Here is a 26,824-nt window from a genome sequence, read left to right as displayed (position 1 = left end):
CTAAATTTCAAATTAAATTGTGTAAGAGTTACCCTAACATAACCCAGTCGACTCGACAGGTCTAAAAGCAACTCTAACAATCAATAAAAACATAGTTTGACTATAAAAAAAAATCTAATATGACATTTTTTTTTTCTAAACATTGTGATAACAATATATTAATTAGATATGGGTCAGCTAGGTTTAACCTGTCAAATTTATGACTTGGATTATGAACTTTATTGAGTTTAATAATTTATGATAAAATAAATAGATACTCGCAAAATCAAGGACCAACTCAATATCAAGATACTTTGAAAATTGAAAACATTGTTTTTAAAATAAAAATCCATCATGGACTTGAAACAAAATTAAAAAACAAATGCTAAAACAAAGTCTTAGTATCTTGTATATGATTGAAGAAAAACAAATTGATAAATGTGAATATATATATATATATATATAGAAAATGTATTGAAAATCTTAGAAAAATACATTTTATATTAATTAAATATTCTATACATTTTCTATATATATATTAAGCCCATATTAATTAGAGAAGAGTGTTAACATATCCATAAAACCTATAATATTTTTTTGAAAAACATAACAAAATTGAAACACAATGTTAATTTTTTTATAGTGTATTTAAATCTAAATCTAGGTCCACGCAACTGGTCCTTGGTTATTTTTTAAGAGATGGACAACATGTCATTCATTATTTTTTATAAAAAAAAAAATGAATAATAAATGTCCATGACACATCGTCTATAAGCCTAGATTTTGGGCACCTAGAGGTGCTTCTAAAATTACGCTTTGGTGTTTTGGGTTTTAAAAATTTATTTTTAAACTTATTTCGACCAAAAACACTAATAAATGCTCTTCGTACGTTAATAAACCAATCTTTTAACTCAAAACACATTTAAATTGATCCAAAATTACAAAATCAAATTGAAAAATATTCTCTCTTAACTTTGATCTAACTTTTCATACAAGTTGAAGATCTAAAAAACCTTAATGAAACTCCTCTTGTCAAATAAAACTTGATGACACCAAGATTGATTTTTTTTATCATCATAATATGATCAATCAATGACTTTCTCTCTCTTTATTGTTATTGATGAGTTTCTCTCTCATATATTAAAATTAGAGAGTGAAATGTTAATAAAACAAACTTTTAGACCAAAATTTAAATTTCAAAAACTATAAGGATTTTAAAAGAATAAAAAGGAGAGGATGTGAACTTAAATAGTATGATTTGGTGTGAATTTGAAATTAGTCATGAGATTTCTTCTTATTTTATACGTTGGTCCTCTTTTGTTAAATTTTGTCATTATTGAACAAATTTTAACAAAATAATCATCCATTATAGAAGGCTACAATTGAAAAAAGAAAATTAAGGATGAAATTTGATAAAAGTTTTAGAGTTGTTTGTGATTGCTATAGTAAAAAGCTTATACTTTTTAGCATACTTTGTATTTGTAATTGTAATTCTAATGTAACATTGAATTTTGCATTGTACTCGTATGTATAATATAAATCCAAGTTTTTTTTTTATTAGTGATCAATATGGTTCTCTAATGAGTGTCTATCCTTCATACAAGTCAAGACCATCTAATGTTAGCATCATACTTTTAATTTCAAAGATCAAAATTATAGATCTTGGGCGATCACTGATGTGGTTATAAATTTAATAAGCTTTAAAATTAAAATCTTCATGTACTTGCACTAGATATGCCCATAAAATTTCTATTTTATACATATGGGTATTCATATATTGAATTTCTATCAATATCCATACCCTAGTTATTATCAATTGGATAAGAAATATGTATCAAAACGCAAAAAAAATTTTATGGTTATTTTACTTTATTGTGTGTTGTAGAACAATTATATTTGTAAGTGGTTGCAAAATAGAGTGTGCATGTATAGGATGGGATAAAACGGTTTCTCCTTGAAAACAAAATGTTCAAGAACTAGTGTGTTTTTTTTATTTACATTAGTTGTTGTCGTTTGAAATCATAGTGATGAGATCCACGATAAAGCGACCCACACAAAAGTGTTGTATTAGGAATCTAAAATGGGATAGCTTACACAAAGGTGTTATGCTAGGAATTTATGATGAGATGACCACGTAAAGGTATTAGGGACCCATTTTAGGGGTTGCTGATGAACAAAAAGGTGTTCTTAATGGAGGATGGTTTTTAACTGAAGACTGAAGTTGAGGATGAGTTACTTTCAACTCGTGGAAACTAATGTACGAGCTATTTTAGCAAAATAAATATTTTTCTATTTTATTTTATTATTCTAGTTTTTTTTTTTAGTTTTTACTCTATGATTCTTTTCTAGTTTTTTTCATATTCAAAGGCGATAGTTTTTCTAGTTTACTTTTTTTTATTCAATATAATTAGGGTTTTTTCTATATATATAGGGTTTAGAGTTTAGGGTTTATATATATAAAGGGTTGTAATAGTCTTTTGACAAGTAAAGATATAAAAATTGAATATTTTAAAAATATCTATATACTAATGATGTTCTTTGGTATTTAAAGATTTTAACATGTGACAAACTTCTTTATCCTTCATTCTCGCTTGCATTATTATCTAATATTAGTTTCCTACCTATTAAAAAAAAAACTAAAAACCATTAATCTTATACTATGGCCTTAGACTTATATCATTGTGGATTGGAACAATGTTACGACGTCTAAGCCTTTCTTTGCAAGACTGAAAGATGTTGCTTATATGTTTTTGTATTTTCAATGGATTCAATTGACATTTTTGAATTCATTGGGGAGTGGATTGGTCTTCATATAAGTTTTTGGTACAGTGTAATGGATTCTTACTCTTAATAGCAAAATGACTTATACCTATCACTTAGGGGTATTTTTAGCATTTCAAATATAAATGTAAAATGAATTCACCAACTTACACCTAGAAGATAAAAAAGGAAACAAGTGTGCAAGAGTATTTATGTATTTTTCTTTTGGTGCTTTTGGTGATTAACAAATTAAAGGAGGGGTCATTGCGTCTTTTACCAGATATATAATATTATTTAAATTATTAAACCTAGAGCTCTAGAAAATTTATGGCAACACGTGTGGCCAAATAGTGGCTTCCAAGATGGTAATGGAATCGTCTCGGTGGTGCTTACATGACCAGGCAATGCGTGTTCAGATTGATTTTGAAAGTGTGTTGTTCATAAAATTAGCTAGATAACTTAATTTGAAAGTGTGTTGTCCATAAAACAAAACAAAAAAATCAATGCAACCCTTTAATTAGTTTTGTCTTTAGATTTGGCCCCTGATCTTTTGGTTAATATTTGTTTTATTTGAAATAATTTATATAAAAAAAAAACAAATTGTTTTCAATTTCATCCCTAATGATTTTTTTTTATCTTCAAAATTTGATCCTTACAAAATTCAATGCAACCCTTCAGTTAGTTAGTATTTTCAGATTTCATCCCTGATCTTTTTATTAGTATTTTTCTTATTTAAAATAATTTATAAAATTAGTTTTTTTTTTAATTTCATCCCATGGATTTTCTCATATGTTTGATTTGGTCCATATTCTTTTAATTTATATTTATTATATTTAAAATGGTTTATAGAATTAGTTTGTTTTTTGATTTCACTCTCCTTAGGTTTTTTTCTCTATCGAATTTTTAAACTTTTAAAAAAATTAGTTTGATTTTATTTTATGATTTTATCATTCAATATTAAATTTATTGGGTGCTGACCTTCTTGAGTGAGCACGGGTCTAGAGCTTAATGAGTTGCAGGTTTGAGATATTAATCCGAGGTTAGGAGGTTCGCCTAAGTTTTCTTGATTTTTTTTAATATCTTTTTTTTTTGTTTCATCATCCGGTATTGTTTTTCCACTTTTGATGGGACTTTTTTACTTTTTAAGAGTAACAAGGGTTGCCTAAGGTTTTTTTTTTTTTTTTTAATCTTTGCTAGATATATCTCTTTTAAAAGGAAATTGTTTAAATTAAATTAATTTATTTCATCCTTTAACATTAAATTGATTAATTTATCTCACCCTTCAACATTAAATTTGTTTTATATTGAGCTTTTTAGTTGAGCCTAGGTATGAGAATTAATGCTTTGCGACCTTGAGGGATTGACCTAGGTTTAGAAAGTTCACCCGAATTTGCTTAGTTTTCTCTTTTTTTTTTAGCTCATTTTTTTTGGGTTTCATCATTAAATGTTTTTTTAGTTTTTTTTTTTCACTTCCCATGGGATTTTCCATTCATTTGGGGGGGGGGGGGTTGCCTAGAGCTTTTTTTTTTTTTTTCAGGCTTTGTCTAATTTAGTTTTTTATGAGGATTTTCACTTTTGTATTAAATATAAGTATCAAATTTTTTTTCGTGCTTTGTTCCAATTTCTTTTGAAAATCAAGTCAGCCTAAACCCTAGGTCCCCTAGGTCACGATTCAACTCGTCAAGTCAAGCATAAATTTAAACTAATGTATTTTAATTTTTCTTTTTTAATTTGTTTTTTTTTTTTCCCTCAAATTAAGTCCTCACTCTCTTAATTTTTATTTTTTTTTTTGGATTTTTTTGTGAAGTTATGGCCTTAGAAATTTTTAATTTTTCCTTTCAATTCAATACTTGATGATATTTGGGGTTTTAGCCCTTAATGTTTTAATTTTTAATTTTTATTATGTTTTTTTATTAAATTTTAATTTTTTTTTAATTTTATCATTGCTTCTATAATTTTTATTGTTTTTTTAATTTTATCACCTGGTTGTATTGATATTTTTTTAATTTTTTATTTCATCTTTTATAATTTTGATTCTTTTAAATTAATAATAATTATATTTTTTTAGTTATATTTTTATGATATCGAATCATTAATTATTATTTTTTTTTAAATTACACTTATAATATTAAAACATTGTTTTTTTCACTCTACAAACAAATTATCTCGGCCCATGACAAATTGCGAACGGCCTCTCCATACAAAGATTACGTACTCATCTTCTAAATATTTTATATCACTCATTTTTTTTTTATCCGACTTTGAAAATTCTTCTCTTTTTCCAGAGAACCTTTGCTAAATGCAGTGGGGCCCATATTTTCCAAATCATTTACATCAGGTAACTTTCCCTCATAACAGTCATATTGATCAAGCACCACGTGTCCCACTGATACCTTTTGATCACCCAGACTCACTCTCTCATTGTGCTGTCCTAGCCTTTATCTCACATGCATGTCATTATATTGTTAACAATCATACCCAAAGGCTGGCCCCCACAACTTTACCTCGACATCTTCATCTCTCTGAGACAAAAGCTCAGAAAGAAGTAAAAAGATTTCCTATTATACACTCGCTAGATTTCTTGGGGGCATTTTTTAATTGTTTCCCCTCAGAAAAGGGAGAAAAAAACAAATAACAAACAGAGCCCCAGAAGGTAAACTCACTCGCGCGCCTCCCTTCTCTTTCACAATCCCTAGCTTCTTGCTTGCTTTGTAAAAACACCCTTTTAAAATTTTTTATTTTCTTGGTCTTTTAGCACCTTTTCATGGCATTTTCGCAGAGGGTTTAGGGTTTTTCTTTTTGGTCCAGATATGTGAATTTTTTAGTCTTTCTTTTGTTGTTGTTGTTGTTCTCTTAACTAATTGGTTCTTTTATGTTTTTGTTCTTGTTTTTGCAGGTTGGTATATTTGCCTACCATTCTTGGAAGGCCTTAAAAGGTTTGGTTATTTACTGGTTTTATTCTATGTGTTTTAGTTGTTGGGTTTTGATTACTTTTCTGTATTGGCTCTTAATGAATGTCTATCTGTTTCTTGTTTATGGGTTGCTTTACATTATTCTCTAGTGGCTTATTCTTGTTGTTCTCTCTCTTCTTCTTTTTTGAGCTTTTTTTGCTTTTCGTATTTCAATTGAAGTGCATTTTTGATGGGATGATAGTGTCACTGTTTGTTTATCATTGTTAACATTCAGAGTTTTTGGGAAATTTATGATCACGGGAATTTTTTTTTTTTTTTTTTTGCTTGAATTTCCTGTCTAGGAATTCAAATGGCTTGTTCCACTGTAGGGGATTTTAAAGCTGACCAAATTTTCCTTTATTAGATCGGTTTGGGATTAGTGTTTTAGGTGCTTTGTTGATATAGTGGCTAGGAATAGGAGCTCTTTTGAGTTTGACTAGGAGAAATCATATCCTGAAATGGCAGTTGATAAAATAGTCACCATGGTAGCTCATTTCGAGAATAGATCATTTTCTTTTTCATGTATCTCAATACGCACCCTTTGAGATCAAATTCCTGCACATGATCATTTATATTTTTGGGTTGATTGGATGGTGAGATAGATACTCTGAATAGCATAATATAAAGATGTGGCAACTTTTGTGGCTGTTCCACCTGCTTCCCCTACTTGTACTAGCCTTCTGCAGTTGTTTAGATTGCTTAAGAATGCTAAGTTGGAAAGTTTGATGTGTTGGATTCCTTACTGTGAAATTTAAGGAAAACCCGTAGGCTTTGGTGCAAGCAAGATAATGTGTTATGGACATGCTCATTTTGTCCACAGCAAGGTCGAGTATGCATGTACCAGTGGTTTTATAGAATTCCATGACTGATAGTGTACTCTTTTTTGTAGAAGTTGGTTATGTTTGTTTGAAAATGCACGTGTTGATCTCTTTACTTGCATCTGTTCCATCATGGTTGGCCCAATTTGCTTCAAAAACTAAATATTTGCTCTTTGCTGCAGGGAGGAAAACAATAAAAGATCATTCAGGGAAGGAAATTATACAGAACATGAGTGAAGTAAACCAAGGGAATAATCCTGATGCTTCAGCAATCACCCCTCTGAAACGCAAGCGTGGTCGTCCACGCAAGTACCCTAAACTGGAGGTTGATCATAATGGGAATGCCTATGTTCCAAGGGATCAAAATCCAAACCATGGGGAGAATGCTCGTGCTACTCCTGGATTTGGAGGGGTCAATGGTAATCAGCCACATCAAGTAGATCCAGTTAATGATGCAATTGATTCCATGATAGGCCAGTCAGTGCATGGTATTATAGAGGCGACATTTGATGCTGGATACTTGCTTAATGTCAGAGTTGGTGATACCGAAACAACTTTGAGGGGTGTTGTGTTTAAGCCTGGACATTACATCCCTGTTATGCCAGAAAATGATATCGCCCCAGGTGTCCCAATGATCAGAAGGAATGAGATTCCCCTTCCGAGAGAAAGCAATACTAAGGTCCACAGCCGTAATCCTGGGCCTAGAGACATAAATGGAACTGCTCATGCTGCCCGAGCTGCTAATCCAGCTGGATCAAAAGGTAAGCAGGTGCTTTCAGTGGTACCCCAAACCCCTGCAATATCAAGAGGCAATTTAGTTCCTGTTGTACTTCAGCCAGTCAATCTATCAAATGGTGCACCTAGTGCCAGTGCCACAAGCCAAACTCCCCATCCGGTGACTTCAAAAGGCAAGCAGATTCGAGATGCTTCTCATTCATCAAATGGATCAACACCAACAAACGAAGTCATGCAATTTCAATCTCAAAATAACCACCAGGTGATGCATTCAGGATTGCAAAATACAAGTCCTTTTAATCGAACTCAAGCTGGGGGACTGCATGAATCAGAAGCCAACCCAACAAAAACAACTGGTGTGCCTTTTGAGAAACTGTTAACTGAAGTAATCAAGAGGGTTCCTGCTCCATTACAGTCAACAGATACTAATAGCAGCTCAGCTGTTAACTTGCCTGTGAAAGATTCTGGTATTGTGGCAGAAAAGGATGCCAGTGACACAGATCAGGCCCTGTCTGTTGAACCACTGCAAGTTTTACAGCCTAATGTTGGCTGTCATCTTGCGGTTGCATCTAGACCTTCTGAGGAATACAAGACTGGCAAAATGACTCAGCTCTTGCAGGTAAAACAAGTCTTCAACTGAATAAATTCACTGTCCAGTTATCCATTATATACTAAAGGTCATTTCCCAGGTACAAGATCAGTGACTTATTATATACATCAAACCTTAAGAAGGTTTTGCAGGAAAGCATGGCAGACAATCCAGGGGCCTGTACTGAGGGGCCGACTGCTGGTTTAGATTGAACTAGATAATTTGAAAAGCCCAGAAACCACGCTTGGAGATGAATGTAGTCCTTCAGAGCACACGGGGCAAGGGAAAATGGTGTACTGGTGCTTCTGTACTATGTAAAGTTTCCGGAGAATGAATTACTAGACTTGTACAAGTCTAGAAAATTAGTGATCTTAAACTAGGTAGAGTCCACACAAGATCCATCTTTGCTCAAAAGTGTGAGGCTGAGATGTCTTCTCTTGGACTTTTATTTTAGTTCAATTATAAAGGAAACCTAGTTGCATGTTTGCATTTGGTACTGTAATTTATTCATCGTTTGAATTGAAGGATACCTTCTTAGTAGACATTTACGCAGCCTCAAGCTTCTATCATGTATCCATGCCTGGTGCGGGGTTTATGATCCAACTTCCAAAGCACGAGTTCTGCTTTTAAACGTGCTAGTGCCTGATAACTTTGTTCTAAGCAAAGTTATCAGGCACTAGATTATTAGGAGCAACTTTGTTATAAGCGATCTTGGAGGATAGAGGGAAGATATGAATATAGCATAGATAAAAGATCTAGTATGGGGAAAATAAAGCTTAACTAAACTCATTTTAATTAGGTGGTGTGGTGTTGCTGTTTGAGGAACGAAATGGTCAAAAGATTATCCTCCCTGTGTAGCTGTGGACTAAATTCATGATAAGCTGATCGCATCTGGTTACTTCGGATAACAGAAGAATCACATTTCAGGTTGAGGTTCTCACACGATGAACTGCTGATAGTTACACAGCGAAAAGAGGAAGAGAGATGAAAGGAAGATTGAACATTGCAGTCCAACCCAATAAAGATTGTTTAATAATATCCACGAGCTAGTAAAATTTGCTTCCACTAATTGTAATCAAGGATGCAGAAGCCTTAGGGCCCTTGTAAAAGGTGACGTTCAAACATATTCAGCAACAAAAAATAGCAAACAGAAACCTTCTATTGCCTGATGCAGGAAGGGAGAAGAAAAGGAATCCTGAGGCAATAACTTCTGCAGAATTGAGCGAAAGATGACATGAACGATCCCACTAACTTGATATTATCACAACCTTGTTGTTGTTACCTTTTTTTCTCAATATAGTACACTAATCACCTTTTGGCCTGTATTATCGTTTTCCAAGATGCAATTCTTTCCATCAGGGGGGAACTCAGAATTTTCCACCAAAACAGAAAACCACCCCTACATGTTTTGCAGCATGAATCACCAAATAAAAAATTACCCTCAAATCAGATTTTACAAAAAGTCGTTGAGACGAGTTAAACCCTGAAGATGAGAGATACAACTATAACCTATTGCTAGATGCGCTTCAGTAAAAACTATGGACCAAAATTTTATTGTTCATGAAAAAGAATCTTGATTTCACTGTGGAGTATGCTCATGGAAACTTGGTGCCAAAGAGAGTATTGGATCCTGGAACTGGAATGGGACGGATAGCAGGGATGGGTGGCTGAAGATAAGGGATGTGGCTTGGCTCCAAAAATGGTTGCTGTCCACCTACAAAAGGTGGAGTCACACAAAGCTGCAAGGTTTGGCCTGCTGCACCTCCTGCGATCCAAATGGAAAAGAAAAAAAAAATCAATCTTCTCAAATACACAATAAACAGGCACAGAAAAACATAGAGATGCTGAGACCAACATCTTCAGTCTTGTATTTTGAGACTTAATCTTCCAATGTAGAAAAATATCCTACAGTTGATCTTATAAGATGCCATGTTGGACATGGTGCTGCCATCTATAATTACGTTATGCTGTAGAAATCTTTTCTTAATGGGCAGCAAATTCATTGAAGCTCTAAAAACAATACCAGAAAATAATATGATCACCTTCCCTGTATATGAGTTACAGCATTAAATTTCAAGTTCTCTCATCAAGTTGAAACTCAAAATGGAATCAATCTCCCAAATCGTTCTGCACATATTGACTATCAACCCCTAGCAGACATTGACAGAAGTTGGAATTTTCAACCAATTTTCGAAAAGCTTATGCTTACTTGCTAGCTTACTAATTAGGTTGTCCCTTCAAGTAGTCAGTAACATAAAACATTAAACATCTAAGCTTAAATTGAATGTGCAACCTAATTGATGGCAGAAAGTGCAATGACAAACCATTGAAACCAGAATCTCTTGCAACATAGTATAAAGTTTCTACCAATAAAAGAAAAACCCTTTTTTTATACCTTGGTGTTTAGCATACTGGACCTGGTGTGGAGTTAACAGAGGACGTGCAGATATAGTTGATATGGGTGCAATTGGAACCGAATCCTTTCAAAAAACAAACGCAACAAAAAAATTAGAGAAATATACTTTGCATGCTAGGATAACAACTTCAAGGAAGAAGAAAATTAAACAGTTGAGATGAACTGACATGCAAGAGGATCAGCCTCAATAAAAAAAAAAGACAGAAGCGTTGAAAATTAGAAAGTTATACATGAAAACCAAGGAAATAAGCCTGCCATTAGACCTTCAAGATATGAGCACAAGATTGCATAGCTGCAGACTTTGTTAACTGATATATAGACAATTATGATTTCTTTCACACAATATTGCATATTGAAATCTTAGCTAATTAGCTATCTAGCTTTGAATCAATGACGCACACAACCAGCATTATTCTATTATAATGTGGTTGATAAAAAAGCATCCGTGTTAAGAGAAGCATGGTATAACACTAGTTCAAACCAACTATATAAATAATTAGAGATATAACCACAGTAGGATATTTAGAATCAGTATGTGGCTTGAGTACTGGCCAAGGCCAGTTCTAGGAACTATCTCGAGATCTGATAATGACATAAATTGTTCCATTCCAAAATGTAGCATAAATTGCTCCCTAACATACATTAAACAGTTAAATACAAGCTGCAACGACCAGAAACTAAATGCTTGTTGTATCTGTAACTATCAAACATCAGAATGCTTAGTTATTTCATGTTGCAGATTCTGTATCTTACATGATAAACTGGCTGAACATACACAAGCTGCCCCATCCGTCCAACCATAACCTAGAGAAACGGAGCCAGATTAGAAACTCATAAATAACCATAAAAGTCACAAATCTCCTGACCAAAAAAGCAACAAATGAGCACCAGAAATAAACTGCCAGATGAATATCACATGAATCTTCCTTTCACTTACGGATTGAGAATTTGGTTGTGCATACGACGGTGCTGCCTGAACAGCATGATACTGACCAGCATATCTAAGTGACTGTACTCTGGTTCCCACGTGTCCAGCAACCTATAGCCAAATAACCCTGTGAGAACTAAAAAAGAATTCCTCTTTTAACAATTAGGGGCTAGTTCAGTTAAAAAAAATTCCATGAGTTGACAAGAAAGTTGTTGGTGCTAATATGGCATTTTCTCAAGTGACTTGAATTTAATATGAGAGATTACTCAATAAGAAGCAAGAAGTTAACTAATGCATACAGGTTGTGAAAATTGAGAACCACTGCCACCATTTACAGATGTCAAGTTACTGTAGGGGGGGAACTTAGCAGGAACAGATGATCGAGGTGCACAAGGGATCCCAACTTCTGGCTGGACAGCAGCAACAGGTACCACAGGAGAGTTGCTTGGTATGTAAGCCATACTTGCAACTGTTGGCACTGCTGGAGCATTGGCTGATGTAGGATTGGAAAAGGAAGGAGAAAAAATTTTTGCTCCTGGATTGAGCTTGAATGCCTGAAAGAAAAGAATGCGAAAAAACATCAGCATGGTTATAAAATTGATGTCATAAATATTCCAAAATTCCAAAGAAACTGCAATCTAACCAAACCCAATGATTTCTACAGATGCTTGTCGTATAGATTATAAATTATATCCTATATGAATTGCACTAGCAATTCAAAAAAATATTTCACAGTTACTCATAAAAAGTGCTGGCTCGATAAATTATATGATTTACTGATGTGATAGACAGTGACCTGATGACTGCCCTAAAAATTGACAGTCGATAGAGGTGAGATGAAACAGATGTCAGTACCAAAAGGTTGAAACAAACAAAGTTTTTACCTTGGAACTTCTATTAGATTCTGAAACTTGTGGAGAGGCCACATCAGTAGAATTTGCTGATGAGCTACAGTGTGATTCTGAAGGAACATCAACCCTTGGATTGGAAGCAGTAGAAACACTAGCACAAACAGAATTAGGAGAAGTGGTTCCTGCAGAAACAGGCCTTCCACAGTATTGACTGTCTGGCTTCATAAGATCACCATCAGGATTACAAGATATAAGATTAGGCAACAGCTTCACTGTCACTCGCCCTTCTGCAATGGGTTTTGCTTCACTGTCATGAGGCCCTGCTGCATGTAGCACATTAAGCAATTAAAACAGAACAGAATCAGGATGAAAAAAAGAAAATGCATTTTAAAAAATATAAGACAAATTCAGGGAATCATGGCAAGATTTAGCTTCTACAGGCAAACTATCACCTAGATGCATCTTATCATATAGGGCCCTGTGTTATAATAAATAAAAAATTCAGAAAATGGCATGCGGCCACTAAATCTGCATGAATGTAAACTCACATAATACAATTGATACAAAACCCAAAATCTATTAGCAATTTATTGTTATAATGAAGTTCAGAGAGCAAAGCCTTACATCATGGGTATTTTATAACAAACATTTTCACTGGTAGTATCAGAACTTTTTACAGGTAAAAGAAGGCATGCCTTCTCTTCTGCTTTCTTTTCATAAAAGATATTAATAAGCACAAGGCAGATCTGTATAGCATGTTATGGATCAAATAGGTAAACCCAGTGTGGAAGTTGAACTTACTGATTGCATTTGGGCTATGAACTTCATCAGCCTGCACAAATCAAATGCATGGGTAAAAATCTACATCAACGAGTTATTGAGCAAATAGTTTCAACTTCTACAAACACACAGCATCAAGCAAGGAAATAAATTATGCCTGTCATGACATACACTCTTTTCTGTTTGAAAATCAAACTTCTGTTTATAGTGACCCTGCTCCTCCTGTGACCTATCATCTCTAGTCTGTCTGCCAGAAAAATAATTGACAGAAATTTGAAAGTTAGAAGGGATTCCATAAAGAAAATAATTTACATTTAAGCTAATGAGCAACACAATTTAATGCAAACACAGACTCAAATCTTTTGTGTCTGTATTCAAAAGAAATATGAATCATTAATCATGCAGTGCTTTGGTGGAGAAAATTTGTGCTAGAACAGACAAGGGCCAGTTCAGTTTGCAACCCCAATGCAAGTATAAAAAACACAGAATGCAGAGGATAAGATTTTAAGGCATCCAACAATGCAAACCCCACTTGGAAAAGACTGGTAATTTATACCTTCCATTAACTGAGTCACCAGAAGAAGCTTCTCTCTGCATACACAAAACAGAAATTAAGGAAAAAATTAGAAAGAAAGGAAGTGAAAAGTGTACAAATATCTCTCTCTCTCACGAGCATTGTAAAAAAAGTATCCTACTACAGATATTAAATTACCACTGACTCATTGAAACAGTAATTGATTGGGTTTCCTTCAAGCCATTTATCAATCATCAGATCATCCAAACCATAATAAGATGCACCCTAGGTAGCATTAAAATAAGAACACTCTTCAACAAAAAGTTTGCTCTCAATATTAAAAGCAGCCAACTATGCTGCTGCTGATATAGGTCTCTCACGACAGAAATGTTCATAACCCAAACACAAGTTAACATCATTTATGGAGATCTTTTGATGAATATCTAGACAAGCTCACAGAAACTGTTTCCTTAGCAGACCACAAAAAAGAAGAAAAGAAAATAGAAGCCTCACCTTTGGGATATGCAAACCATCTCTTTCCCCATGTTCGAATTCCATTGTTTTTCCTATTTGATTTGGTGGCATTTTTCTCCCTTCAGGATCCTTCCCTGCTTTTGTCAGCATAAGACCATGGGAAGTACCGTTCTTGTTTTTGACCGAACTCCTACTTCATAGGTACAATTAGTCCATGGTTATATAGCCAAATAAAAAAAAAAGGTTGCTTGGATGCAGAAATATTTCCTTGACCAGATTTCTGTACTAAAACAGGTAGTAGTTTTCTTAATTACTCGAAAACAGTATGTATATGTATAGGTATGTCTGCATGCATGCAAACTAAGGTGATTCCAGGTATGTACAGAACATGGAAATAAAAAATGGTGCACTTGGAGAAACTATCAGAATTTAACAAACAGTAAACTTGAAAACAAATGCATTATTGAAAAGAAAAGTAAACCAATAAGATATGACTTTAAATTATTGCAGCTTACAATTAAATTTAAACAGTTAACAACGATAGTACTTACAACCCATGTCCAAAACAAGACAATACCTGTTGTGATTAGATTTCTTTTTATCCACAGTGAACTTGTTAGATTTCTTTGCCTCACTCGCTACAATCTCAGAAGACGGAGCATTGGTTAGAGCAGCTTCTACATTGCCACCAGATAAATTTCCAGTGACGCCATCAGCTGGAAACAGAACTCCCTGCATACAAAGCAGCACATATATTAGGCAGATTCTCCAACGTTGTATCCGGATAACTAACAGGAATTTAAAATAGAAAGAGTTGCATACTTTAGCAACAACTTGGACAATATCAGTCGAAAGAATTACAAGTGCCTCTATCACACTCCCATTAGCTACATTTGCATCAGATTTTCCCTTCTTAGTCAACCTTGCTTCCTTCAAAACAACACCTACACAAAGCAGGTAACTAAACTTCATAAATGATAAATCTCACTTTATATTTCCAATCTTTATGAAGTCTTATTTCCAAAAGTACCAAATCCAGTCTGTGTTAACCAAATAAAATAGTGGACCCTCCATTGCAAAAACAAATAGAGTACAAAACAAAAACAGAAACAGAATTATATACTAACAAAATAGGCAAAAACCCAGATCAGAATCCAATCTGATCTCGTCCATTCTAAAGAGTACATGACTATTTCTCAATAAAACCAACAACCCAGATAGGGTTGCTCATAAAAACCAAAACCCAGATACCATTTTGTACGAAAATCGTAACTTTCAAGTGATTCAAAAACTAATGCCAAAAAGAAGCAATCTTTACGTTTCCAATGGAGACCCAAAAAGAACAAAGAAACCTCACCGTTTTCCTTGTCAAAAGAAGCAGTGTGAAAGGTTCCAGAGTAGACAGAACCATCTCTAATATGCACATCAACAGGGAGTCCAATTATACACATAGTAGCAAACAATAAAGTCTCGTTTAAGCAAGCCTCTGTTTCAGCTTCTGCTCTGTTTTTGTAACCCATCTCTGTTTTTATCCAAAAAAGAAAATAATGAAACTTTTTTGTATGCCTATTTAAAAAAGGTTTTCCCTTTCTTATAAAGAAAGACCGGGGTTTGTGCTTGACAGAGGAAGGAGAGATCTAATGAAAGAATCAAGGAAATTGGAACAGAGAAATGCTTTTTTCTGCCTGTGTTTCAATGCATGTGCTGGCGTCTTGTTCGGTTTGATGAGTTTATGCTGGCTTTATATGTTGTAAATATATGTAATAAGCCCTGTAACCTTGTCATCACGGCATGCTTTGGTCGTTTCACTGTATTATTTTCTTCAAGATTTCCCAGATTTATTATTAAATTTGTAAATTCGTTTACTGAATCACAACTAATTCAATACAGCAAGTGTATTTTTCATATATTTATGAAAATAAATTTAGTTTTAGTTTGTCTATAAATTAATCGGAAAACAATGAACTTCATACAATATATGTAATGAATTATATGGTGTTTTCAAAAAGTTAAATAACATTTATTTATTTATTGTCTGTTTTTTCTTTATTTATAGTTTATACTTGATTTTGCAAGTCTTTATTACATTTTACAACTCTTTTATGCTTATGAAAAAGGAATGAAAATCATAATACAAAACTAGATTTCTTTTATTATTTTTTTTGTTGCTGTGCATGCCAACGAATGCCATTCGCTTGAATTTGCCAAATTCACCAAAAGCCATTGATGAAAAATCTGTTCTTTTCCATTTATGTATTTTTTTTAAGATGTTTTATGTGAGGAGCAAATTCATTTTGGACTCTCAGCCTTGCCAAGGTTCATATGAGTTAAATTAAAAAGATAAAACATAATAAAAAATATTTAGATTATAAAAAGTTATTTGAAATTATTATTAAACATAATCTATCAAATTAATCTTGAAATCTTTTGATATCACTCTTTATCTAACTTGATTTTTATTCATTTTATTTCTTATATTATCTTTATAATCTTCATTTGATTTCTTCAAAGATCTAAAATAAATAGGAAAAGAAAAGGAAAAAATTAAAAAAAAAAAAGAAAAAAAAAAAGAGGAAAACATCCGAAACCCTAAAACATAAATCTTCTCTTCTCGAGCTTACACTGTCAGCTTCCACAATGAGAAAATGGAAGTCCAACAAATCAAAAGGGACCGCCTGAAGAAATGGATAGACTCACATGTTTTGGTCGATGGAGAAATTACCATTTTTCCTAAATCCAAGCCTCCCAGATGGAACTCTCTGATTCCGTATTTCACTGCAATTCTTAGTTTCACTTTTTTTTATTATTATTATTTACCTGCACCCTGCTGCGGGTAGGGTAATATTTCTCTTTAATATATAAAAAAATCCATATATTACTAATGTTTTTTTTATAGAGTTGTAATTTTATTTTTTAATATAATATGTGGACTTTATGTATAGATTTGAAGTTTAGATTTTATTTTATGGGTTTATAATTTATGGATGGCAATATAGTTTGTTTTTAAAATTTAGATTTTATTTTTAAAAAATAAAAATAAAAATAGAAAGTGTCAATTACCCAATAAAAAAAATATATTTCACTTCGTGTGTGTTTAATATTATAATATATTATACTTTTTACTTAAAAGTATTTTAGAATAAAGTTTTTTAGATTTTTTTTTTATCAGCACATCAAACCATGATTTTTTAATGATTTCTAATATTTTTAATATGTTAATATTAAAAAAATTAATTTGATTTATTTCCAAACTAAAAACTATTAAAAAAAAAACTCATGATATCTACTAAATTAATTTAGTAGAGTAAGAGTAGGAGTAAGAGTGAAATAGGGACTAAATTGAAATTTAGAGAAAAGACTAGTCAAAAAAGGAAACCTCAACCGCGTGGCCTGGAAACATCAAGAAACAACTAGAAAGCCAAAAACAAAACCGAAAGCAACACGAAAGAGGAGTCAGGATGGCTTAGGCACCAAGCCAGCAAGTGCCTTTCAGCAAAGCTATAAACAACGACAAATCTCCTCCTTTATGGCAACCTGCAAATTCTAATCTTAGAGGAAATTTAAAGGGAAAAAAACAAGGATGGGAGGAGGAACAGAGGCTTTTCCAGATTTGGGAAGACACTGCCAACATTCTGAATGCAAGCAGCTCGATTTTCTGCCTTTCAACTGCAATGGCTGTCGAAAGGTAATCAAGGGAACTCAAATTTATGCGTGCAGCTTTGTTTAGCATGGAATATTACAGCCTTAATCGTATGTTCTTGCAGGTGTTTTGTTTAGAGCATAGATCCTACAAGTCTCATGAGTGTCCGAAATCAGACGACAAGAGTCGGAGAGTAGTTGTTTGTGAAATATGTTCGGTGTCTATTGAGACTACTGGATGCAACGAGGATGCTGAGAGAGTGGTGTTGCTGAAACATGAGAAATCTGGAGACTGCGACCCAAGGAAGAAGAAGAAGAAGAAGCCAACTTGCGCTGTTAAGCGCTGCAAGGAGATATTAACCTTCTCTAACACATGCACCTGCAAAACTTGCCAGTTAAAGGTGTGCTTAAAGCATCGGTTTCCAGCTGACCATGCGTGTAAGAAGTATCATCCTCTGCAGTACATGTGATGTCTGAAGGAAGAGTTGGGTACTGAAATTCATCTCGGCTGATAAATTTAAAAATTATTCGGGAGTTTTAAAAATATTCTTTGATCAATTTAGAGTTTATCTAAAGATTTAAATTTTTTTTTTTTTTTCAGCAGCTTAAAACATATAGTTGAAGGCTGGTTTGTTGTAAATTATAAATTATTTAATTATTCAGTTCTAATAATTATTTATATGAATTTCTATGAATTCGCAGAAAATTTATAAATTTTTATATAGAAAAGAGAGATTTTTCAAGTCTAAAATATTAGCTATAATTTTAAAAGTCTAAAATATTAGCTATATTAGCTATAATTTTAAAATTTAACCCGGTAACTTGACCGACTTTCAATTAAAACCAGATCAGATTAAAAAATATATATATATATATATACCCAATAAAATTCGTTCAAAAACTTAGTTCTAATCCATTAATTTTTTTTTATTAAAATAATATCATTTTAATTTTAAAAAATAATTAATATTGTTTAATTTATAAATTATTTTTCATAAAAAACAAACATAATATATTCTTATTATTCAAGTCTCGACGATCATAACGTTTTCTGGAAAATTATTTCAGAAAAGTTAAATGATGAATGCACCCAAGTATGGACATTGCTTCACCGCCGGGAAATACAATCCCTGGAACGCAGACATGTAGCATAATGGCTTCATTGCATCCAATCATATAAAGCACAAAGAACTTGGAAAGTATAGAAAACATCCCATTAAAAATAAAGCAAGCCATAATTTAAATGATTATAGAGGGTTAGGTACGGAGTATCCAGTAGACAGATAGTTCAAATTGCGGCACCATGGTATTACAGAACCATGCTGATCATATCAGAGTGCATTGATGCCTCAAATGGTGCCCACAGCACACTTGTCACTGATAAACTAACACCAGAACAAATAGCAAAACGCCATACTCCAAACACCATGCAACTAGTGAACTGCAACCTCAGATTGCTCTGGCTACTGATTAACATCAGTCCTTGCATTTGAATCCCGCTATGGAAACAGATCACTGCACATACCAGGAACACACAGATTACATTACCCAGCAATCAGAAACTAAACTAAAAAAATGGATGAGATTTAAGTACTGTTGTTCCAAGAGCTTAAGCCTTAAATAGCTTATCCAACCTTGGTGAGTTGAGCTCTTATTTTATGTTGAACAATATCTGGTGGACTAAAAACTTCTAAACCAAGGTTACTTTACCTGCTGTTGCTGTTGGTAAGTTCCCGGTTGCTGGTAGTTTCCATATCCAGGATAGCCTCCATAATACATGTTCGGGTCTTGGGGAGCAGCAGCAGCAGCAGCAGCATATCCATATGCATCATATCCTTGTGGATATCCATAATATCCACCACCATTCCACTGGCTTTGATCTGGCTGAACCTGAAACAAAACCAATAATTCCATCCTTTTCAGTAAACACTGGGAAATTCGTGAAAATAAAAATAGACAACATTTATTGGGCATCAACCAAACCTGTTTGTTGGAAGGACTACGGCCCCATGACAGGCGGATATTTTGACCAGCTATCTGGGTTCCATTCAACATTGATAGTGCTTGCTCCGCGCTAGTTCTAAATGCAACAAATGCAGGCAACCAAATCAGGCAAAGAGGCAATCATTACAATGCAAAATAACAGAAATCAGGTTAAAGTATTTTTCAAATACCGATTAGCAAACTGAACGAATCCACAACGCTTGCCTGCAGGTATTTTCACGTGCACTAGCTCACCATATTTACTAAACACTGCTCTCAAAGTGTCATCAGTCACACTTGGATCCAAGGCCCCAACAAATATCTGCAGCCAAGAGGTTAACAAGTCAATTCACTTTGACAAGTAATAGTTCATACCAACAATAAAACAAACTACGCACTGTTGTGTTATTTGGATCATTCTCTCCCTGATTTCCTTGAGGATTCTGGTAAGTAGCTGCACATGGCAAATGCATGTCAAACAACATATGAATATACATAAATGAAGAGAAATAGACACTGAAAGCAAAGCTTCCCTGAAGGATAATCATTGCATGAAAATCCAAGGAGATGCAAGAATGGAAGGGAAAAAAACCATAGAATAAACTAAACACATAATCATGCAGGAATGAGTTTAAAGATGACAAAACCACCCCTTCTGAGAAGCATGCGAGAAAAAACAAGATCAGATTTCTCTGTTCTTGAGAAATTGCAAAGATGATTGTTCTTTAGGGTAAAAAAGCACAAGATACAGATATTTACAGAGGATCACATTGATAACAGAAAAAACCAAAGCAAACACAACAAACAGAATGATTAATAAGTTAACACTATATTAGTGGAGTTGATCCAGCGAAGTCACCTTCCTGACCAAAGTCCAACTTAATGCCAGTACTTTCAGGCAACTTGAGAGAAATGAAATTCAGTTTATAGCCATGATAACACTACTTGTGTCCACTATTTTTAGTCTGAAGTTGATAAACATTGCCTAAAGAATGGGAGAAACATGTAACTAAATAATTACTTGCCTTGCAACAGCTTTACCATCGTTGACAGCTGTCAGTTGTCACAAAGCTGAGCATCAATGAAGTAATTTTCAGTAATCATTTTGAATAGGATGAACATCTTTAGCATAAAATCAAGATGGAAAGTATCGAATGCCCCAATACTCAGCAATATCCAAACTTAAAGGCATGAACAATTGGAAAGTTCCAAACTAGATTCATACTTGCCAAGGATGGGAAACGGGATTCAGAATTTAGGTCAGTACACTTTTCCTATTATGATAAAAAATAAACCCATCAGTTGCTTGGAGAACAAAATGGATATTCTAGGTACCATGTTAACATATTTCCTGATTTCCCTCATGTAAAGAGAACAGGAAAACAAAAGCAAAAGTTCAGTCTACAACCTATCTAAATTTCAAGCAATGACAAGCCCAGGACAAAGTAAGAAGAATAAGAAAATGACACCTACAAGACAGGATGGAGTCAAAAAGTTGATTGTCATGGAAGAGACTTTTTTCCAAATCGAATAAACCAATGACATATAAAACTAAATTCACATAGATCTCTATAAAAAAGATACAAGGACTTGATCCTCAAGTAGGTGCTTAGAAATTAGAATGTCAAAAGCATGTAATCAAGTCCTTCCTCCAGATCAAGGATGCACTCCATCTCACAAACAAAAAAATAATAATAAGAGACAGCACATGATTAAAAAAAAGAGCAGCTCGAGGTGAGACGAAAACAACTCTAAGAATGGAAGTCAGAATAGTGCTCCCCACGACAGAGAGCATCTCTGAATCCATCGTCATAAGTTGCTTCATAAGGTTTCTAATGCTCAGAATCAAAAGCAGAGAAAATATTTTTACTTGGAAGTAAATACCAAACAAAAACTCAAAAATAGTTTCTGACCATATGTAAATAAAGTAAAGGACTGACCATAAAGAGATAAACCAGCGATTCTCATCTGATTTACATAAATAAAGAAAATGCGGAACGGAATTGAGCTATCTTTAGGAAAAAGAACATATATTTCACATGACACGTAACTCTTCAAAAATAACATGTAAATAAAGTAAAGGACTGGCCATGAAGAGATAAACCAACGATTCTAGTCTGATTTACATAAATAAAGGAAATGCGGAACAGAATTGAACTATCTTTAGGGAAAAAGAACATATTTAACTTGACACGTAACTCTTCAAAAATAACATGTAAATAAGGTAAAGACTGACCATGAAGAGATAAACCAACGATTCTCGTCTGATTTACATAAATAAAGGAACTGTGGAACGGAATTGAACTTTCTTTAGGAAAAAGAACATATTAAACTTGACATGTAACTCTTAAAAAATAGCATGTAAATAAAGTAAAGAGGTGACCATGAAGAGATAAACCAACAATTCTTGTCTGATTTACATAAATAAAGGAACTGTGGAATGGAATTGAACTATCTTTAGGAAAAAGAATATACTTAACTTGACACGTAACTCTTTGAAAATAACGAACTGGAAAGTAATTCGTGAATGTAGCAAAACGCCACAAGAAATTAAGCTTACGACGTAAACAAAATAACTGACCTAAAATGAGGCCACGCATTTAAGTGGAATCATTTAAGCTGAAGTCAGTTCCAGGCCCCCCAAAATGAGAGCCTCTCGGTGTCCTGCTTTAAGACAACATGAGTTTTATATAAGTTTTTGCATGTTTTAACTAAATTAAATGTGCCCAAGTTTACATAGGTAAGTACTGGAAGGAAATGACTCTTTAAAATCCATCTAGCTTCAAGTGCATAACTGGAGGCACGGAAAATAAGAACATGTTTAGGAAACATCAACTCAAAAAAGAAAAATACATACATAGCACACAACATTCAACTTACCAATTCGATGTTCATTTTCAGCATAAGAGATAAGCATGCAAATGCAAGCAGAAAAAAATAAAATAACAAAAACAACATCTACACTCCACAGCAACCAAAGTTGCAGAACACGTACCTTTCTGATACTGCTGGGTCAAGGGTTTCTTCGTGGCAGCTGGTCCAATCCGCATGGGCCTGGTAGAGCAGTATTGTCCATTCATCTCAACCATGGCACGCCTTTGTTCATTTTCATCAGCAAACCTAATAAATCCATATCCCTTGGAACGTCCAGTGACCCTATCAGTAACAACTTTTGCACCTTTCACAGATGGGTACACATTTCTAAATGTTTCTTGTAGAAGGTAATCGTTGACATCAGCAGCCAAATCTCCAACAAAAACTGTAAAATCAGGCCCATCATCTTGCCGCCTCTCACCAGCACCAAGGGTAGCCCAGTTCAGCCGGAAAGCCTGCTCACTATTTGGCATTGGTGTGCCATTGTATGTCTGCAAAATTCTCTCTGCTGCAGCACGACTTACAAACTCAATAAAACCATAACCCTCGGGATAACCCGTTTGCTTATTACGAATAACCTTAGCTTGAACAATCTGTTATACAAGACAAGAGGAAGACAACTCAGAAAACAACAAAACAATGTAGCTGAGCAGCGTGTAAAGCTGCATCCAAATCACAAAACAAGTATAGCACTTTTCAAAATTCTTTCTATAATACACACCATTTATTTTCTCATCAACACAGCACCCAATTCAAACAAATAAACATACCCCAGGTTTCTTTTTCTCTCTCTCTATTTTTTGACTGTATCAATAACCCATTGTTTCCATCAAAAAACCCAATTCTTGAAAAGAGAACGCCATTAATCAACAATACAAAACAATTCTCATTTTCCTACAAGTGCATATACACCATTTATTTTCTTATCAGCACAAACCCAATTCAAAGAAACAAACATACCCCATGTTTCTTTCTCTCTCTATTTTCTATACAGCATCAATAACCTATTGTTTCCATCAAAAAACCCAATTCTCAAAAAGTGATCGCCATTAAAAACAAAACAAAACAATTCTCGTTTTCTTAAAAGTGTTTTCAATTCACAGCAAATACACACAAATCTATATATCCACACGAAAAAAGCAAACAGAATAAAAAAGAAATGCCACACTCGTAAAAAAAACCAGCCATAAAATTTACTGACTTTCTCAAGCACAGGCACGTACATAATTATACAAATTAAAATTAAAGCTTCTTTTTTTTTAAATTAAAACCAAAATTAAATTTTGGATTACCTCTCCAGTGGCAGAGAAAATGCTAAGAAGATAATTCTCATCCATCCACTGCTGCAAATCCCCGATCCACAACGACTTAATCTCGTCTCCATCTCCTCCACTTCCGGCGGCTGCACCGTACTGGGTCGGAGGAGGAACAGGCGGCGGATTCCAGCCAGCAGGAGGAGGCACCGGTTGCGATTGTTGCTGTTGCTGCATCATCCATTGCTGCTGTTGTTGTTGGTATTGTTGTTGTTGATCTGGTTGTGGGACCCCCACTCCGGCGACTCCAGGCTGTTGCATCATGTTTGGAATTAGGGATTGAGTTGTCCTGGCGGAGGATAAGGTGGTGACTAGGTTATAAGATCTAGTGGAGAAGGAAACCCTAGAACGAAAGAAAGGGGGACTTTTGAGGAGTGGAGATCGGGTTTTATAGAGAGGAGGCTCGTCGCGCGTGTGGTTAGGATGGGTTTGTGGGCTTTGGACTAGCCCAGCTCAATTAATAAGTTGTTTTTTTAAAAGGTCGTTATATTAAAATTTTGAAAATTCATAAACATTTTTAAGACTTCAAAAAGTTTAACATTTTTAAGCTTAAAAATAAATTTTAAAAAATAAAAATTATATATTTTTAAATAAAAATTATTTTAAAAAGTAATTGATATTATAATAATAAACGAACATTTAATAAATTATTACTTCACCAAGTAACTAATCAAATATGAGTGATGAATTAATTATTTTAACAATCGTAAACATTTTTAAAGAATTTTTTTCAAGTTAATGCATTTTGTTATAAAATTTTATGTTAATTATTTGATTTTATCATGTTTAAGTTTGCAATGACAATTAATCGAGTACTCAAAGCCATGTTATTTTAATTTAATGTAAGAACAATTATTTTATAAAAAAAAAATATCATAGGAGTTGGTAAATCAGTGTTGAAAAAATTGCAACGTCCAAATCATGGACCCTAAAATTTTTAAGGGTTGATGTCATGAGGTTGAGTCGGTTGGATAAAAAAAAATAAAGCAATATTTAAATGAATTACGTATTTGAAAAGATAGTTTTTACATTAATTTTTTTTAAATATATATATTTATGAAAAAACTAATGAATCTATTGACAAAATTACTAGGTCTAGCTGGATTGTTACTTCCTTATTTAAAAAAAAAATTCATTAAAGAAATTTGGACAAAGACAATGACATGAAGTAACTTCCACTTCATTCTTTGAATCCAAACTTTTCTATATATATTAGTTTTAAGAATTTATTAAATGCCTTTTGGTATTAAGAAGAGGAAGTAAGAATATAAATTGTGTTAAAAAAAGTCATGCGATTAATCATGCTAATAAATTATGTAAATGAAGTACGGACATTAAACAAGTTGAGATAACACAGGGATCTAATCCACATTTAAATTAATTAATTGTTTATAGCATGGGAATGGTGCGAATCTCTAGCTCGATAATTTAATCATGAAAAGGGTTTTTAGGGTTTAGTAACAAGCTTACTAACAAATATTCCTCCTATTAGCACGAAATTACTGTGTAATTCAATTCAAATAACTCTAAAAAAAATGTTTAGGTTATAATCATAATTTTTTTCTTAAGCATTTTTTATTCAGATATGTATCAAAATAATATTTTTTTTTTATTTTTTTAAAATTATTTTTAATATAGTGCATTAAAATAATTGAAAAATATTAAAAATTTATTAATTTTAAATTAAAAAATTGAAATTTTCTGGAATGTGGGTTAGATATATCAAAATGATCGAAAAATATTAATTTTAAATAAAAAAATTAAAAATTTTAAAAACACAAGCTGTAACCCAATCCTAAATGAAAAAAGAGTCTGTTTGTAAAAGTTCGTGGCTTTTAGCTAAATAACATGATTAAAATTTATAGCAATAATTAAATTAGTGATTCTCGAACAAACACTGGGTCTGACAATCAAGGAGATTCACTCTTTCTCTGTTTTTTTTTTTTAGCTTGAATTTCCTAATAAGATTTATTTGTATGTTTTTATATTTTTTAAACCGAGTGTAAAAATGTTTTTAAAATCATTCAGATAAAAGATTTAATTTCAGTTAAGTAAAGTAACCAAGTGAGGGAATAATAATAATAAATCGATTCCAGTAAAATAAAACAATTATCATATATGCTATAGTAATTGTGGAGATTATACTGTACAAATCTAACTTTGATTATTGAGGGAATTGGCTATCGTTCAAATCTTAGGTTAGGTTATAAATAATAAATCTCCTAATTTTAGTTTGTACTAAAATTATGGATTGATATGAGTGGTGATTAAAAAAATTAATTTTTTAAGTAGTTTTTTTACTTGAAAATATATTAAAATAAATTTTTTTATTTTTTAATATTAATATATCAAAATAAAAAAAATTACTTGAAAAAATATTAATTTAGTGTTTTTTTTTAAATAAAAACACTTTTAAAATAAAAACATAAGCAAATACATCCAAAATCCTAGAAATAAACAGTGAAATGTTACTTTCTAAAACGTCTATTCATTCACATCTACTTATTAAATATTTAAATAACTTTTGCAGGTCACTCCAAAATATTTTGTACACCAAACATTTATCCATTTTTTGTGTATAAATGAATAGTTGTGTTCATCCAAACTTTTTATTTAATTTAGAACAATTAATTGATCCTATTATTATTATTATTATTATGGTTAAATTTGTGAATGAAATGAACCACGGTAGTTCAAGAATTTTCTTCATTTTCAAGCTGTTTTTGAAGTCTCAACAAAATTCAAAATTCAAGCCGTGTTCGAGCGTGTTTGGCAGTGTGGTAGCGGTTGCTTTTGTAGCTTTTAAAAGCATGCAAATGCACAATCAAAAAAAAAATTTGAATTTTTACAAAACACCGGTTTGGCAGCAATGCCACGGGCTCAATGTAAGCGAGAAATGAAATTCATTTTCAAGCTGTATTTGAAGTCTCAACAAAATTCACGATTCCTTCTATATTTGGAAACAAATTATGAAGAGTACAAAAGGTTTGGACAATTTAATTCATTTGATTTGTTATCGTGCGTGATGTTTTTATCATTTACAAATAACTGTTTGTAACTAGATAATTATTAATTTTTTTTAATATAAATAAAAATATCTAAATATTGTTAATATATTTTTAAAAAATAATTATGAACTCGAAATATAATGTATATTGAATGATATTTTTTTAAAAAATATACATCTGGTGACATATTGAATGACATTTTGTTTTTTTAA

At 32.8% G+C, this 26,824-nt stretch overlaps 4 protein-coding genes across 6 annotated transcripts; 2 read left to right on the top strand and 2 right to left on the bottom strand.

Annotated features, from left to right (window-relative positions):
* The first annotated feature begins 5,522 nt into the window (after positions 1-5,522).
* On the top strand, positions 5,523-8,376 carry LOC118047584 (protein METABOLIC NETWORK MODULATOR 1). Its single transcript, XM_073412499.1, has 4 exons — positions 5,523-5,547; positions 5,636-5,675; positions 6,691-7,862; positions 7,973-8,376. The coding sequence occupies exons 3-4, from the start codon at positions 6,738-6,740 to the stop codon at positions 8,042-8,044; spliced, it is 1,197 nt and encodes a 398-aa protein (XP_073268600.1). The 5' UTR covers positions 5,523-5,547; positions 5,636-5,675; positions 6,691-6,737; the 3' UTR covers positions 8,045-8,376.
* An 876-nt stretch (positions 8,377-9,252) lies between these two features.
* On the bottom strand, positions 9,253-15,530 carry LOC118047582 (uncharacterized). Of its 3 annotated transcripts, none has more exons than XM_035056924.2 (13): positions 15,153-15,530; positions 14,618-14,739; positions 14,373-14,527; positions 13,835-13,988; positions 13,364-13,398; positions 12,979-13,054; positions 12,829-12,859; positions 12,061-12,350; positions 11,476-11,730; positions 11,186-11,287; positions 11,002-11,052; positions 10,228-10,312; positions 9,253-9,597 (listed from the first exon to the last, which is right to left on the bottom strand). In XM_035056924.2, exons 1-13 carry the CDS (start codon positions 15,313-15,315, stop codon positions 9,428-9,430), a joined length of 1,689 nt encoding a protein of 562 aa, XP_034912815.1. In that variant the 5' UTR covers positions 15,316-15,530; the 3' UTR covers positions 9,253-9,427. The 3 variants fall into 3 exon arrangements, with proteins under 3 accessions (XP_034912815.1, XP_034912817.1, XP_034912816.1); XM_035056926.2 differs by having other exon boundaries at positions 12,061-12,347; XM_035056925.2 differs by having other exon boundaries at positions 13,835-13,985; positions 15,153-15,529.
* A 1,703-nt stretch (positions 15,531-17,233) lies between these two features.
* Positions 17,234-18,017, top strand: LOC118047586 (zinc finger AN1 domain-containing stress-associated protein 12). The gene is made up of 2 exons (XM_035056934.2): positions 17,234-17,480; positions 17,560-18,017. Exons 1-2 carry the CDS (start codon positions 17,376-17,378, stop codon positions 17,902-17,904), a joined length of 450 nt encoding a protein of 149 aa, XP_034912825.1. The 5' UTR covers positions 17,234-17,375; the 3' UTR covers positions 17,905-18,017.
* A 633-nt stretch (positions 18,018-18,650) lies between these two features.
* On the bottom strand, positions 18,651-23,977 carry LOC118047587 (polyadenylate-binding protein RBP45C). Its single transcript, XM_035056935.2, has 7 exons — positions 23,584-23,977; positions 22,413-22,884; positions 19,816-19,871; positions 19,609-19,739; positions 19,418-19,514; positions 19,145-19,324; positions 18,651-18,949 (listed from the first exon to the last, which is right to left on the bottom strand). Exons 1-7 carry the CDS (start codon positions 23,866-23,868, stop codon positions 18,947-18,949), a joined length of 1,224 nt encoding a protein of 407 aa, XP_034912826.1. The 5' UTR covers positions 23,869-23,977; the 3' UTR covers positions 18,651-18,946.
* Between the last annotated feature and the right edge of the window lie 2,847 nt (positions 23,978-26,824).

The sequence above is a fragment of the Populus alba genome, chromosome 11, assembly GCF_005239225.2.
Source record: "Populus alba chromosome 11, ASM523922v2, whole genome shotgun sequence".
NCBI lineage: Eukaryota > Viridiplantae > Streptophyta > Magnoliopsida > Malpighiales > Salicaceae > Populus > Populus alba.
Note: the sequence above shows the minus strand (reverse complement) of the source record. Positions and strands in the feature narration are given on the sequence as shown.

What these genes read in the sequence shown, in the direction of transcription:
- LOC118047584 (XM_073412499.1), top strand. Translation starts at nt 6,738, where the DNA reads ATGAGTGAAGTAAACCAAGGGAATAATCCTGATGCTTCAGCAATCACC. An exon ending in AAATGACTCAGCTCTTGCAG is followed by an intron (nt 7,863 to 7,972) that starts GTAAAACAAGTC and finishes TCAAACCTTAAG; the next exon opens with AAGGTTTTGCAGGAAAGCAT.
- LOC118047582 (XM_035056924.2), bottom strand. Translation starts at nt 15,315, where the DNA reads ATGGGTTACAAAAACAGAGCAGAAGCTGAAACAGAGGCTTGCTTAAAC. An exon ending in GGTGACTCAGTTAATGGAAG is followed by an intron (nt 13,055 to 13,363) that starts GTATAAATTACC and finishes TTTTTCTGGCAG; the next exon opens with ACAGACTAGAGATGATAGGT. An exon ending in CACAACCAAATTCTCAATCC is followed by an intron (nt 11,053 to 11,185) that starts GTAAGTGAAAGG and finishes CCGTTTCTCTAG; the next exon opens with GTTATGGTTGGACGGATGGG.
- LOC118047586 (XM_035056934.2), top strand. Translation starts at nt 17,376, where the DNA reads ATGGGAGGAGGAACAGAGGCTTTTCCAGATTTGGGAAGACACTGCCAA. An exon ending in ACTGCAATGGCTGTCGAAAG is followed by an intron (nt 17,481 to 17,559) that starts GTAATCAAGGGA and finishes ATGTTCTTGCAG; the next exon opens with GTGTTTTGTTTAGAGCATAG.
- LOC118047587 (XM_035056935.2), bottom strand. Translation starts at nt 23,868, where the DNA reads ATGATGCAACAGCCTGGAGTCGCCGGAGTGGGGGTCCCACAACCAGAT. An exon ending in GACCCAGCAGTATCAGAAAG is followed by an intron (nt 19,872 to 22,412) that starts GTACGTGTTCTG and finishes TGCCATGTGCAG; the next exon opens with CTACTTACCAGAATCCTCAA. An exon ending in GTAGTCCTTCCAACAAACAG is followed by an intron (nt 19,325 to 19,417) that starts GTTTGGTTGATG and finishes GTTTTGTTTCAG; the next exon opens with GTTCAGCCAGATCAAAGCCA.